General features: G+C 35.4%; 1 protein-coding gene across 12 annotated transcripts in view; it reads left to right on the top strand.

Moving 5' to 3' along the window:
• LOC139129962 (protein polybromo-1-like) overlaps positions 1-16068 on the top strand; it is a 104703-nt gene that overhangs the window by 33408 nt on the left and 55227 nt on the right. For 8 of the 12 annotated variants that reach the window (XM_070695724.1, XM_070695688.1, XM_070695735.1 and 5 more), the window contains exon 2: positions 4175-4300. Coding sequence is in view for 2 of the 12 variants with exons in the window: in XM_070695679.1 (XP_070551780.1) it covers positions 13253-13279 (27 nt within the window). In the remaining 10 variants the exon portion in view is untranslated. Of the gene's footprint in view, positions 1-4174; positions 4301-13040; positions 13280-16068 lie in introns of those variants that run through there. The other 4 variants (XM_070695751.1, XM_070695764.1, XM_070695679.1 and 1 more) reach the window with 3 other exon arrangements.

Here is a 16068-nt window from a genome sequence, read left to right as displayed (position 1 = left end):
TCAAATCATGAATGTACCTTTAAAATAGAGAATGCTCATTCAGCCCTGCATGTCATGATCATTGTGGTAGAACATGCCTTGGGGACGATTATTCAAACTCTCTAACTTATGCAGCACTTTTTTGGTCCATCATTTGTGAGACTTCATTTTGAAGCTCATACATATTCATGAAGTAAATAACGTTTTTTAGCCGGCTCATTTTTATGAACGTAAAACAACTTACTTTTCCCATAGAGTTAACATAGTCCCATAGAATTAACATAGGGTTTTTCAGCCATTTTGAATTACAAGTGTCAGTAATATATCAGTACCAAATTTTGCTTTATAGTGACCCCTGGCTTTTATTCTTGATTTCAAAAGGAAATGATTAAAATTTCTTTTGTGGCTTGTCAGAGCAAAAGTTTTTTTGTTTGTCAATTTTCTTTAATGTAAAATAATCCAACTTTGTAGAAAAATCTTAATTATGATATTCCAAAGAAATGAAAAAAGTTTCCAATTTATTAAACATCGTATATGATTGAAAGATACCTTGTTAGGAATGGAATAACAGATAATCAGCTTGGAAAAGATGTGTATTTTTTATAACCAGCTTCAAGAAAAGTCATGATTGCTGACCTTCTTAAGATGGACTTAAACAAATCAATTTGTAAATTGGGCTAGCTACCACAAGTTCATCATCTCCTGAAGGATATTGCCTTTTTTGTCAGTATCAAAATAAATCAATTTGTCAACTTCACAAATTACACCTAGTGCAATGCTTCCAAGAGGATATTGTCCCTTTCTTAGAATTGACGTGTACAGCCAACTGTATGATATGCATGTCCTTGTCAAGTACTATCAACTTTATTGGCAAACAAGGCATGAGAGAACATGGAGAGAACTGGCCCATACAGCACTGATATCACTGTCAGCTGTACACAGATGTCAGTGTTCTGTTTGTGACCCCAAAGCACGAACGGCCCCCTCAACCTATTTATGATGATTGACAACCAAGGCCAGAGGCAGAACTCTACACAAGCACAGTGTACAGTGTTTGACTAGAGACCTTAATTGCTTGCGTAGAGGCATCTGTATCTGCATGCAAAGTACTAAGATTCTCCTTTTATGGAACTTGGCGGGAAAACAGTTGACTCCCTATAGCCAAATAGCTTTCCTTCAATGCCTGACTTGTTTTGCTGTACTTATCCACACTGGGAAGGTAGTAGTCTCCATAATAATGGGGTTCACATCTAGGCCCAGGGCCGGCCAGAACTAATCCGGCAGAATGTGAGAAGATAAGCTAATCTTTTGTCCGCGTTCACATTACGTTCAACGCTGTCCTATAGCCTAGATCATTTTGTAGCTTGATTTCAGTTCTTTTTTCTAAGCTTTCTGATTCAGTACTTGAATCATTTGTACTGTTCCTTTGTGTTACCTCACCTGAAAAGATGAAAGGAAAAATAAAGTTTGATGAAATGACTCTGCCTCCAACAACTGTTTCTTGTGGTGTCCTAGTATAGAATATAATTACTCAAACAAAAATGAAAACATTTCAATTTTATTTCATCAACCAAACTACATGTTCATGGCTGAGAAAGTCAGAGGAGAGAATAGTTATGGACCAAAGACGATATGCGCTCAGAAAAGCAAAACAATAAAGTGTGAATGGACAGACACCTGGGAACTCAGCCTGGTGTACTTCCTGTTGACTGTTGTTTCCCGCTGATTATGGTGCATGGTGGTAGCCCCCCAAAAAGGTTGTAGGACGCTATTAACCACTACATGTAACTAATAGAAAAAATATATATCATAGTCTATTATACGTACATAAACTAACAAATCTCGAAGAAAAATAATGTTCACGGTAGTCGTTGCCTTACCTCGAGTTGACGGAAAGCCATGCCTAATAGTAATACCTTGCAATTCTTCGCCTAAACTGCAACTGTCCACAACCGAGCTAGCCCTGCGTACGATGCTGTGTGTTGGCCGCTACAGCTAGCACACAGCATGGTACGCAGGGCTAGCGAGAGAGTTGCCGACATCGACGGTTATTTACGAGAAGTGAATAAAAGACTGGCATTTTTGGAAGCGATCGAGTAGCTGAGGTAGGCTGGGATACGACTTGGGCCCAAGAACGCTGAATTTCGGCAGTAATTTGGCTTTTTACGTCAAGTCCCAAAATGGATTTGAAGTCACCGCGTACCGACCCTCTACGTACGGGTCTTTGCAGGGCTGTGGCACAGTCCCTATCCCCGCGGATAGAGGGACTGTGGCTGTGGTGAGCGGGGTGATTAGCTGTAGCGGAACACACAGCATGTGGTGAGCGGGGCGATTAGCTGTAGCGGAACACACAGCATCGTACGCAGCGCTACAACCGAGCCTGCAGCGGGATTTACTGCAGGTCTGCTGCCCATAATCTGGCTAAGTTCTTCGTAAAACATACAGGATTCCCCGATCGCTTGTCCTATTATTATTAGAAACGTTTTTGAATTCGGACTTCAAATGTTTCATCTTACGTTTGCATTGATCTGGGCTACGATTAAACCCATGCTCTGACAAACAGTGAGATGATATTGTAGGCGATTCGATCCAAATGCCTAAAAGACACTTGATTTCTTCAGTAGCCCATTTGACTCGACTCGCCATGTCTAATATGATACTGACTCGTCGAATAGGTTAAAGACTACACTGCATGTCAACTACAGAGGGCGTCAACTGGGACCTGAGTCGGACAAAACGCGTTCACATACGCTGTTTACTGCTCGGCCAGAGACCTGGGTTCGGCCACAAACCACCCCTCTCGACTGGGACAGAAATTGTCCGGACAGTGGCCGGCCAGAACCGTTCACACCTGTTTTTTTGGCCGGCCACGAACCTGGCTAGGACAAGGGCCTAGTCTTTTTGGCTAATGTGAACGGCCCTAATGATAAGTCATAATCTCGTTTTATGTTTAGACTGATTTTGCATGTATGTACTATGGATTTAGTGAAGAGAGTGTGATTGGCTGTAAACTTATTTTCAGCCTATTTCAAGTCGATTTGTTTCAATCCATGATAAGTGTGTTACATTGTTGCTACGTTTACGGACTTAGCAAGGGTTTACTGTACCTATCCTGGCAATTCATATACTATTTGGAATAAAGTGAGCATATTCCATTATGTTCATATACAAGTTGTCACTGGTCTGACTGAAGAGCAAGATTGGATGAATTTGGTCTTTTTGTGGTTCGTTTTACTTTGGTGTTGCTTGTTTAATGCCATGACTGCATTTTTGACGTTGGCATTTGTAAATCCTAGCAGAGTGGTATATTCATAGTGACCGTGAGCACTGTTTTTACGCACTGAACTTTTGCCTTAGGCCAAAAAAATAAATTTTGCTGTTCCTATAACATGGTTTTCAAAAACAGGGTAGGTAGGTCGGCAGGGATTTTTTTTCCCAAAATGTTTTTATCCCATTTTTCAGGGATTCAGGGCGATCAACGCTGGCCACAACATTTCCAGAAAAATGTATCATACATATATAAGGAATAAAACCGTAAAAGACATGCTAATTCAAGCAAAAATCAAATGCCAGGTACTGAATGTGTGATTTTATGGTTTTTTTCTTTCTTTGTTGTACTTCTGTGTTTATGTAGCTTTAAAAAGTTTACGATCAGCAGGTAAAAAAATAGGTTAGGTCGGGTTATGGGAACAGCACAATTTTGTTTTTCTCAGCCTTATACATATACTACATACAGGGGTATATATATATATATATATATATATATATATATATATATATATATATATAATATATATATATATATATATATATATATATATATATATATATATATTATATACCTCATATACACATGTATATGTAAACCTTATATTCTTATATAATATATACTTATATATAGTCTTATGTATATGTGCATTGTAATATATATATATATATATATTTATATATATATATATATATATATATATATATATATATATATATATATATATATATATATATATATATATATATATATATATATATATACACACACACACACACACACACACACACACATTGGTTTGGTACATAATTCAAAAAAGTTACTTTTCCATGTTGAGATTATATCTTATAATGGCATCATTCCTCAGTACTCTTGTACTCATTGACTTTTTGCTGACATCTGTTTATCGTTTTTGTCACTCCCCAGGCAGTCATCCTTGAACCAGACAACAAGAAATCAGGAGTGAGGATAGTGAAGTGTAGCCTACTGTTTCTGTAAGTAGGTGCCGCCTGAAGCTTGTTGACTGAGAGCTGAGAATTTGAATTTGAATTGGTGAGTTTTCAGTGAATACATGTATACATATGTTTAGTACACTGTTTTGTATCTAGTACAGTACAAGTCTGTTCCCCTGTCTGTGACTTTATCAGTCCAAAATTTGAATTTCATCTTCATTAATCCACGTTCATTCCCAAAATATTGTAAGAATGTAAATCAGCCGACTGTACACATGTACCTTGGCCATTGTATGGGACAAAATCTTTAGCTGTACGGTGAGTAGATGAATGGTTGGTGCATATAATTGTCCAAAAGAAACAAGATAGAAGGTTACCTATATTGTACATGTTTTGTTGTTTGAAATGATGATACCGTTTCAAATAGACAACAACAGTTTATACAATTATATTCAACAATATTTGCCCCATACACAACGTTTTGAATCAAGAAACCATATGCTAGATATCGTCATTCATATATGAGTGTAATACCAGGTATTTAAGTCTTATCAACTCATTCTATTTTTTCATAGCTAAGGATGATATATGTATGCTTTCTATACCTGTCTGAAACAGTAAAAAGTTGTCAAAAATCTTTTTTGTGGAACATACTGTACCCTTGTTTTTAGCAATTGTCTATTTTGCACAGCTTGGTTTTAGGTCAGCCTATTTAATTTGTATACAGATGTGTCAATTTTTAACTCTTAGATTGTAAATCAGGTGTGATAATCTGGTAATAACTTTATGGTTTGGTGTATATTTGATGAGCGGTAATGGAAATTTCTGTATTTATGGACAGACGGTATAAAGAATTTGAACTGAATTGAATTGAAAAGCTTGCCTACAAAATAGATACCTATTTAGTAATGGTTTATCAGTGTTTTGGTATACATGTATAGTTGGTAGACTGATAGAAGCAGTGATCATTGGTATACATGTGTATTTGGTCAACTGATAGAAGCAGTGATCCGAAATGTTATCAAGCCAACCCAAAGCAACCATGTCGTCATGATAAAGCCTTGCTTAACAACTAAAGAATTGCAATTTATCAAATCACATTGTCAAACCTCTTTTAAAACCTATATCAATTGGTTTTTTTCAACACTTCAGATTGCTGTTTATCGATTCAGAATTTGATATTTTTTGAGAAAAGTGATTAGATTCTCCCAAGAAATTTGGATAGCATTTATTCATAATTCATCCAGTAATATCTAACTTGTAAGGATTCTTTCTCCCCTGACAATTGTCATCTTGATATACTTATGGTATATACAGTACCCTGAAGGGCAAAAACCCTCTGCAAATGATGTACTCCATTATTCAATTCCATCATAGAGTTGGCATTTCTAGTCATCTGTGGTTGATGAACGACACATCAAAAAATTCAACGAAACAAAAAGAGGAAAGGCAGAAGGAGATTTGTTCAAATGCACTTTTTCAAATGTTGTAGAAATTCAGTGACTACATGTACCATGGGGCTTGTTAACCCTTTGAGAGCCGTAATTTTTCCCAACCAAAATTTTTGTGGAACACTTTCCCTTTTTTATGAATTTTCCGGCAACGTTTTGATAATTTTGAACAAAATTGACATATATTTCATTAGCTACAGTTTTTTATTAAAATTTGGCAAAAATCTTAAAAAAGTTGACTGGGTATATTTTGTAGGGCGACATAAATTGACTTTGGCGCTCAAAGGGTTAACTGAGAAGGACAGGTTGTAAAATCAGCTTGACCTCAAAAACAAACTGATCAACCTTTGTACATAAACTAGTTCAATTGCACGACAATTTGACAACATGATCCTCTCACCAATATTTGCCCTGTGTGGATTGGAACTTATTCTGGGAGAAACCAGTTGGTTTGACTACCTGCTGTTGAAATTGGATTGGTTAAAATGGATGTTATCAAAGCTGTCAGGAACATTGTAAAAATGACCTTCCATGATTTCTAATCCAAGTTACCATTCAAGTTGAAAATACCTGTTATCTACATAATGAATGTACAGAAGGGTAAAGTACATGTACAAGGTACTGTTTACAGTAGAATATTCTTTGGAGACGTTTCCAGAGGCTCAAATTTTCACAGTTCTATTTTGGGCTACTTCTAATGTGATGAAACTTTCACATTCTTATTCTTGTCCAAATCAAAATTTAATGTTCCTTTGAGAGTAAACTCTGGGTTAGTGCCCATTCTGTATTGTAAGTATTGGTAAATTTTAGGTAGTTTTTCTCATCGTAACTTTTCATTTAGACTCGCTTATTTTTATTCTTTATTATGAAAGCCAATATACTATTAAAATTTCCGTGTACCAAGTGTGTAGCAAAAGTTTACAACGTTTTAGTTTTGAGCTGCATACTGGCTCAAATGTTTTGCCTCTGCAGGAAACTCTGTTAGCCAGTCAGATAGGCCACAATTCTATTCTGTAAACACTGCCCAACTTCCCAATTTGAAAAAGAAAACACCCAAAACAATAGTGAAAGCTTTCAATGAACGTGTTTGAAGGTACTAGCTACTACTTAAATTCAATGAAGTAGATATTATACAGCTGAAAATGCATTGAAGCCTAATTTATGGCCCTGTTTATACTTGTTAAAGTTTTGCACAAAGTTGACAGGTGAAAGAGGGCGTTAGATTTATGAACCTAAGCTCTGTAACTTAGTCTTCCATCTCTGTAAATGTACAAGTCTGTTTTTGTTTTCTCATTTTATTTTCTTCCCATTTCAGTTATCACCATCCAATGGATATAAACCAAACACAGCCAGAAATAGTGTCTTACAAAATAATCTCTCATGTGACACAAAGCTAACAACTGAATCCTAAGCCAATGTGCAAAATAGTGTATATATTTATTGTGTACCTTAGACAGGTGTACTGATGGCCAAAATAGATTATGGTTGCAAATAACTATTTCAAAAGAATGTCCGCATTCAATGATGATATAATTTGACCTATGACCCCTGCACATGTGCATCGTGACAGCAGTCAGCCATCCTTGTTAGTTCCCCTTGCTGTACATGTTGTATTCAGGTTTGTAATATACAAACTGCAAAAAGCAAGATAAGGTCAGCATACTTCCTTGGTTAATAGATTGCTATTTAAAGGCAAAGTGTATATTTGATGGGGACACATGTACAGTATATTGAAAACTCACTGTTTGCCATCTTTGCACAGGTCACACTGCATACTCTTTGTACCCAAGCAACTACAGTTCCTCAATCAACAAAGCAGAAATGTCATTATCGTGTGTATTTCACAAAGGAAGTATTTTTGTGTAGCATTCTCATCACATATCCAATTACATGTAATATCCGATGAAATATGGTAATATTTATACATACTCACTGTGATAAAATTGATGAATTAACCTTTGACATATACAATAAAAGGTATATTGTACATGGTTATACAAAAATACTTGATATATTATAGATGGATACAGATTGCTGGTGAATTTTAACATGATAGTATACAAATGCATAATGTATTATTGTAAATGTGTAGAAATTTATGCTATGCATTTTGCCCCAATATACTACACTGATGCACAAATACTTGTATCTGGAAAAGATACATGTATCATGTATTATATAATGGAGACAAAATCCAGCTTTGTTCACTTTTGCTACAGTGTGTCTGCAAGGAAGATTGAGAAATATGGTGTGGTGTGTGAAGATTTGATACATTGTATCATGAAATATTGTAGATACATATACAAAGTAACAGATTTCACAGGTTGAGAAATATGGTGTGTAAAGATATATTAATTATATCATACCAGTATATCGATGGTGCAAATACAGCAATCTGATTGGTCAAGACGTGAAAAGAATCGTGGTATATTCATGTTATCCCACTGCTGGTACATGCGCAAGCTCTCGGAAGGAGCAAAATTCCTCTTTTGTCATACCATGCCAGAATTTCAATGTGCTGTTATGATATAATAACAATAAATCACACCCAGTGATGGTATACCACTCGGTTTTGGTCAGTTCACTTCATATATGCACTCGCTAGATAGTCATGAACTGGTCAAAATCTCGTGGTATACCGTCGCTGGGTGTGCTTCACTGCTTAATTGAATCATGATATATTGCAAAAACATGTACATGTACATAGTAACAGATCTACCGAGTAGTGGATATTCATCAGAAATAATGTGTGAACAATACAGAGACTGGGTATGTTGTAAACAGTAAAAGTAAAAACACTTGTCTTAATAGTTCACAGCTTTGGGTTTCATATATTAAACTGCACACTGTATTGTGACAGGATGTACACTATCTAAACTATATGTACATGTATTTAACACTAACAGATGGAGAAAGAAAGACATAGTTTAAATTCACCGTAAAGACATCCTGTCTTAGTCACATCGATAACATATGGATCTGTATGCCTCCGGTGTTCTGTGATATTTCAGTTTCCCAACTTAATAAATGAGGATGATTATCCGAGGGTAACACATGCTCAGCTAAATGAAACATTTCATTTTGTTAGGGGATGGGGGTGAGGGTTTAGAGGGTTGGATGAGATTTACATGTTTATGTGTAGCTCTATTTCATGTACCCAAATTTGAACAAATTTCATATCACAGTCATGTCATCGAAACAATGTAGATTTCTGATACTCATCAATCATATTTCATATTTTGTTTATTTAAACAGCTCCAAGCAGTTTAAACCTTCAACAAGATATATTCATAATCTATCATCATGTTTGGGGAACTTAAAATTGTAATTAAGTCATAGGGATTTTGTACTTCCGCACTTACATTTAGGGGGGTGGGGGGTTGGTCAAATGAATGATTTTCACTTGTCATGCGCATATGTTAATTAATTATTCATAGCCCTGATGCAGTGGTAATTCACAGTTTGTTAGGTTCTTCAATCAGTCGTTTGGCCGTGGATGCATGTCTGCATACAATGCCCTCTACGCAATTTAGTTTCAAATGAATAGGTTTTATCTGAAGTAAGACATACTGTCAGTTGTAGTGTAACAATAATCAATGAGTCAAGTTTGATTTGAATCAAGGCATGTTAAGGTTTACTGTGATGTCACTTGAATCAGTAATTTGTGATACATGCCATGAAGGTAGAGTAATTTCAGACATTGTGAGTGGCAAGCCAAACCCATCCTCATACACATTGACTGGGAAAAGATTTTGTGAAATTTTGTTAATTCTGACAACATAAATGCAAATGCAACCATTGAACTGAAAATCAAAGTGATTTTTATACTATAGTGGTAAATTATCTACATGTAGTTATTGGCATTGTGACTTAGATGAAAATCCTCCACAGGGCTATAAGTGATACAACATAGTTCTTTGTTGTGATTAACAAGTGGGGCATGCTGATTGGTCCAGCTGTACTACCCTCACGCAAGCGTACAGCCCTCGGCAAATGTTTAGTCTCAGGGTGGTGGAAAACCCCGCTATGCATGTAATATTAGCCACATCTATGGGTACCAGATCTTGTATTGTATCTCTCCATCATGTTCATATGCATGCATGTCTGTGCTGCAGAATTGAGCCATTGTGGCATTTGGGGAAGTTGGTGATCATTTCTCGTGATAAAAACTATGAGGATATCATCTTAGAAAATAAATCAATTCCAAACCCAGATTATAAACATACATGTAGACTTCTTGATTCAGTCAAAAGAAAAAAACATCAAATTTTTCCTCATGAGTAACAATTCTCAAGATATATTTATTGTAAAATACCTCACACAGTTTACACGCATCTCTGTATCACTGTATGTTAGCCACTTTTGTAATATTGTAATGTCCTAGTTCATATATTGATGTAAAGTACTTAGAACTACTGTGCTATCCAAAGTTGGTATAATGGTGCCCTGTCAACCCTGTGTTGAGATGTACATGTGTATGTGTAATCTACTTGTCAGTAACAGAAATGAAAATAACTCTCCCTTGCATGCCTTTGGCAGGTAAATATTCGGCAGGATAGATCAGGTGTAATTTAATAGTTACATGCCCAGTGGACAGCTGGAAATAATTTCTGATTTGTGCTATGCTAAGATCAGAGGAAAGGTATGCTTGCTGTACGGAATGCCAAACATACTAAGTAATCTGTATTATCAGTGAGAGTCTGATTTTGCCCAGGTAGGCAACTTTCCAAAATGCCTTGATGACTGGCTGTTCATCTCCATGAATTCCTACATTGTTATGTACATGAGCCAAAAAGTCCAAATTTCAGTGTTGAGCTTGATGGTTGCCATCGGAAGTTTGGATTGAACAAAAGAGAATTTATCGTGCTAAATACCATCATGGTGTTGATATTCACAGGAAAAGTTACACTCATTGCCATCATAGAGATCTAAATCAAGACACTTGGTGATTGAACTGATTAGTTTAGACTAGTACTTCATAGCTTGGCCTTGCTGAAGTGTAAAATATAGGGTTCTGATCAAAGTATAAGGTCAAATGATATGAAGGAGCCATTTGCATTCTGCATTCAAACAATGGAACAGTGTTAATAGTTTAGCACAGTTAATAGTTTAGACAGGTGTAATTTATTGAGTTAGTTGTGCATAATCCCTTTACATTTCAAGAATCCATTGATTTACAGCTGTGACTACCATCAACAGATATTTAATACCAACAAAATCTAGTTGTATTGCGTATACATGTACTCTGTTGCCTCAGTTTGTCTGTACATAGGTCTGAACACACCAATTGAACAAATATCGAGAATAGGACAAAGTACTGTAGGGAAAAGGTCAGGATGTCTGTTTCCATACATCCTGTTATAAAATTAATGTACATGATACACATGTGCACATTGCGTGGACCTAAGATGGACAGCTTTCAAAAATTTACGTCAAAATATATTCCAAGGTACACATACAGACACAACATCAGGTAACATACAGCCTTGCTCTAGATATGGAATATAATTTATAGAAAACAATATGTTATCATCAGTATAGTGCTGTTAATAACTGCCTGCAATGATTCCACAGACAATTTCAGGTAGGCTCTGTAAAGAACAAGCTATAGATCACTCTGCCCAGACAGTTTTCCTTGTGCTTTTACATGTTTTCCACCGATAATCACTGATTCCGAGACATAATTATTGTGTGTGTACTGGCGTCCCCCTGGCATTGGTTCAAATATATTTCCCACTCCACAGCATTGTCTCCCGGGATAAAGAAACCTGCTGTATTTGCGTGACTGATTGACAAAGGATTGGGGGGAAAAAGCTTAGAAACGAGCTGTAACATAAAGAAGGACCCTTACATGTTTTCACTCATTCATATCATGATTGAATTCAAGGCTTGGATGTAACTTCTCTTATTGGGCTTTTACAGACAAGATCATTGTTACGTTTGCATTTGCTGTGCTTTCATCAGATGTATACAGCTAGGCTTGCATTCATCTATTGTGCACTCCCATCAAATGCGGTTTCAATATGTACATGTGCATGCATATCTAGTGTGGCAATGTGCCAGCATATTTAATATTGTATCAATGTTAATTTATTTTTATCGGTTCAGTGCAATATATCATGTGAAGCTGTCTGAAATGTAAAACTGATTTTACCGTCAGAAACATGGCTGCTCTTTATTAACCCAAGATGACACACACAAGATTACAAATTTAAAATACCATGTAATAGGCCAAGAATTTACTGCTCAGCATATTGTATTTATTCTGATACCATAGGATAGCAAAGGTAACTCCCCAGCAAACAAATCATTTATTGTGTTTTGATGTGATCAGTATATGTATACATGTGTGTGTAAATTTAAGAGGTTGAATCTACCGTGAATTGCCCGCTTGCCTTTGTTCTGACTTCAACGTTCAATGCAGTGTTACGTGTGATAAAATGCCATTTTTTCTATTCTGCCCATTGAAGGGTGATAATAGAGTATATAAGGTAATGTGTCTGTCAACACTGATACAGACAAAGGAGGATTATTTTGTTTGTCATAGTTATGGAGTAAATCTAAGAAGTTGCTTCTTTGATCTCTGGACGTATCAAGATATAAGCCAGTGATTTTATTGAGGGTCGTAAGCATGTAAATGTTACCAAGGTTGCCCAGTCATTTTACATTTTACCTGGGTTCTCCATTGGTACTGTATATCAGATTAGGGAACATCAGAAATGTTGCTGGGGTTATCGAATCATTTAAAATGTTTCCACAAACTGTAGCAAAAATACTGTAAGGAAATAGAGGTATGAGATATTGTGAATCTAAACTCAAACAAGAAAATCATAACTGTAATAATATTTCAAGCCATGTTAGTTTTTCAAGCCAATTTGTCACCAATACAAGGATATCCAATACAATCATTGGTCTGCAAAAACTCGGACAGGTCTAGTTTTACAGCAGATAGGGTTGTTAACCCTTGGAGCGCCAAAGTCAATTTTTGCCTCCTTTAGAAAATATACTCCAGTCGATATTTTTCAGATTTTTGTCAAAATTTTGATAACAAACTTTAGCCAAGGAAATTTTGATTGTCCATTTGGTCCAAAATCATCAAAAAAATTACAGAAAAAATCATAAAAATTTGAAAAAATGTTGCAGTAAAATTTTGTTGGGAACAATTACAGCAACTCAAAGGATTAACCTTATTTTTGTTCCTGAAAGCTGAGTAATGGGAAACTATAGTATAACAAATGGCACTCTGTAAAGGGTAAATTGTATCTAGAGCTTGAACTAAGATTTGAATTGCAAATGAGAGCAGGGATAATGCCTCTCTTGTTACCAATGTCAGTTATTAAGAATATGCTAAAAAGGAAACAATAATTTATGTTGGACCTGCCTCAGTGTGACAGAGGCAAACATGTCAGCATAGTAAACATCATATTTTATTAAGTGGTTCTAAATTTAATTTACAAGTATAGTGCAGCGTTTATCTGTTGTAATTTGCTAGCCGGTGCAATCCACCACGTTAACCAGGGCAGAGATAGCGGTATCGACTCCACGCTTTTTGAAGCTGTGCTGGTTTGTCACTCTCGCTGGCTGAAACACCGTCGCCAGTTATGTTCCCAGTTCTGGAGCATGTCGCAGTAAGTGGTAGATGTTTCAGATGGTTTTTGTAGTTACAGTGGTTCCTCCATTGTAGCAAACTTGAGGTCTTTTGTGTTGGGTAAATCTCGATCTTTGTGGGTTTTGTGCATTCTGTACAGCATACCATAATACACTCCGTTCATACGTTTAGGCTTTTATAAACATCATTGCTTTTTGAAGACAAAAAAAGTAAACATCATTGCTTGGGAAAATATTTCATATCATCATTATAAACATATTTCAACATTACATTTAAATCATACCTTTTATTTAATGAGTCAACAATCATGAGAAAAATTGGTCATGAATATCTAACCTGCTTCACAATATATTTTGGTTAGCTTTTATATTTCCATGATTATTCAATCAATCATAATATAACTATTTTATTTTGAAATCAACATACAGATGAAATGACAGCCTTTCTTTGAGCACCAAAGTCAATTTTTTTCCACTCTATAAAATATACCCTTGTCAATTTTTTTTTTCATACTTGTGCCAAGAATCTGTAACCAATTAAATTTAATAACCTTTTGGTCCAAAATTATCAAAAAAATAACTGAAAAATTTACAAAAATTGGTAAAAGGTTTTACTAAAATTTTGATGGGAAAAAATTTACAGCACTCAAAGGTTAACATATATGTGTGTGCTGACCTGTATCATAGTTAGTGACCAAATATATGCATGTCCTATTCATTAAAAAGTCATAAGGATATATTCACATTTTGAATAATTTTCTGTCATGAGATTTGTGTGTGTTCAGGAAACTCCTAACCATTCACAGGGCTGTTTACTTTTTGCAACTTATGTTAGTCATCCATTAGCTGAACCAAATGAAATTAGTCTCTTGTGTAGTGGATTGTATGAATCTATAGTATGTAAGAGTTTTAGCCCTGTACATTGAACACAGTTGTTGTATTATATTATAAACATTGTGATATAAACAAGCACTGTCGCAGACTGTGGCCGGCTTCCATGCTACTTATTGTATATACTGTGTTCAGAAGTGAAACCTAGAAAATGCCACACAGATGTTTTTTACACCATTACTTAGTACATTGTATTGTGTAGCAAAGAGAATGGTCGACAATTTTATTTACGACGTACATCTTAGGAGGCACTCATCCACAGGCCCTGCAGATGTATTTACTCATAGTATTATCATTAAATTTCTATGAGCCTTCATTCTTGAACAAAGAGATTTTGCATCTCAGCCAGATATATACCGGTATGTACATTATGTTTTCTCAAGGATCTATGGTGAAGTCAAACTATTGTGTATAATATAAACTGCCTACTTTGAGCGCTTATAATAAGTCTATTTTTGTCCCCTTTATAAAATAAACCCAAGTAAATTTTTCTCAGATTTTTGCCAAAATTGTGAGAAAAAAAACTGTAGCAAATGAAGTGTGATATCCATTTGGTCCAAAATTATCAAAAAATTACAGAAAAATTCATAAAAAGTGGTAAAATTTTACAGTAAAATTTTGGGGGAGAAAATTACAGCGCTCAAAGGGTTAATATCTTCTGACATCACTGATGTTTTTTCATTTGTATTTTTGAAAAGCCAATTATAGTTTTGCCAAACAGGAAGCTAACCTGTGTGGCTGTAAATGAAATACTCTGAAGTCCCATCGTGGGCTGTATCAAATACGAAGAGTATATTTATGGGTTTTTTCCCCCATGCTCAGTGAGTTTATATACATATATTGAATATGTTGAATATATCAGTTACAGGGCTAGAACTCTGTGAGTTCTCTGTCCAGGGTTATTGTGAAAGAGCTTCACCAATATCCACTCTATTGAACGTGTATACATTTAGCAACAGTAGGAGACCATTATCTCAAATGTTGGGAGTATAAAATCAAAACACTGCAGGCATTCTGTTTGTTGAGAAATATATATTTTACAGACAACAAAAAAACTCCGCAAGAGATTACATTTCAATTACATTATACATGTAAATACCTCTAGAGAATTCCTGTACAGGTATTGAAAAAATGTTTTCTCATAAAATAGGTAACATTACAAGTTATCGGATCTGTATTAATTTATAGCTTCCTTTAGGTAAGATGATCAAATGAACTTGCAGTTGTTATGACAAATGTTTTGCTGCATGCGTTGAATTAATTACACTAATGAAAACAGAAATAACAGTTGCAATGTTGCACGTTAAAATGCTTGCCGAAAGCCAAAAGAAAACCTTGAATACGTTTTATTATTCATAAGTTCTGCATGTAGGCCAGATGAGTTTAGATTTATGTTTTTTAAGTGACAAAAATTACTTATGCATTCATGACTTTTAATGGAGCTACGGCAAACTGATTAGTGTTAACCAGTATGTAACAATGTCATCAAGGTTGAAATGTTGGGTTTTTATTCAGGGTCCGTAAGCGAACAAAGAGAGAATTCGGTGAAATTTAAGTAAGGAAATTAATATATTTATCTTGGACCAGTCACTGTTAAAATGACCCTTACAATAATATCAGGAAACGGATACTTATTCAGTCATTGGATTAAAAAATATGGCCACTTGTCGTTCCGAAAATGACTTTGTATTTTAAAAAGAAATAGAGCTAAAAAATGAATGGTGTTGGCACACTCTATACTCAGAATTCCTTTGTGACAGCTGAAACGGGTTGATTTAAAAAAAAAGTGGGGAGAAATAAAACTGAGTGTGTAATGTTACATGAGAATAATATTGTGTGCGTCAGAAAGATTAATGATAGCCAAGTGAGTGTACAACTGTAAACTGGTATTGATCTGTAAATGTAATAGCATACGACC

The sequence above is a fragment of the Ptychodera flava genome, chromosome 1, assembly GCF_041260155.1.
Source record: "Ptychodera flava strain L36383 chromosome 1, AS_Pfla_20210202, whole genome shotgun sequence".
In the NCBI taxonomy this organism is placed as follows: Eukaryota; Metazoa; Hemichordata; class Enteropneusta; family Ptychoderidae; genus Ptychodera; species Ptychodera flava.
Note: the sequence above shows the minus strand (reverse complement) of the source record. Positions and strands in the feature narration are given on the sequence as shown.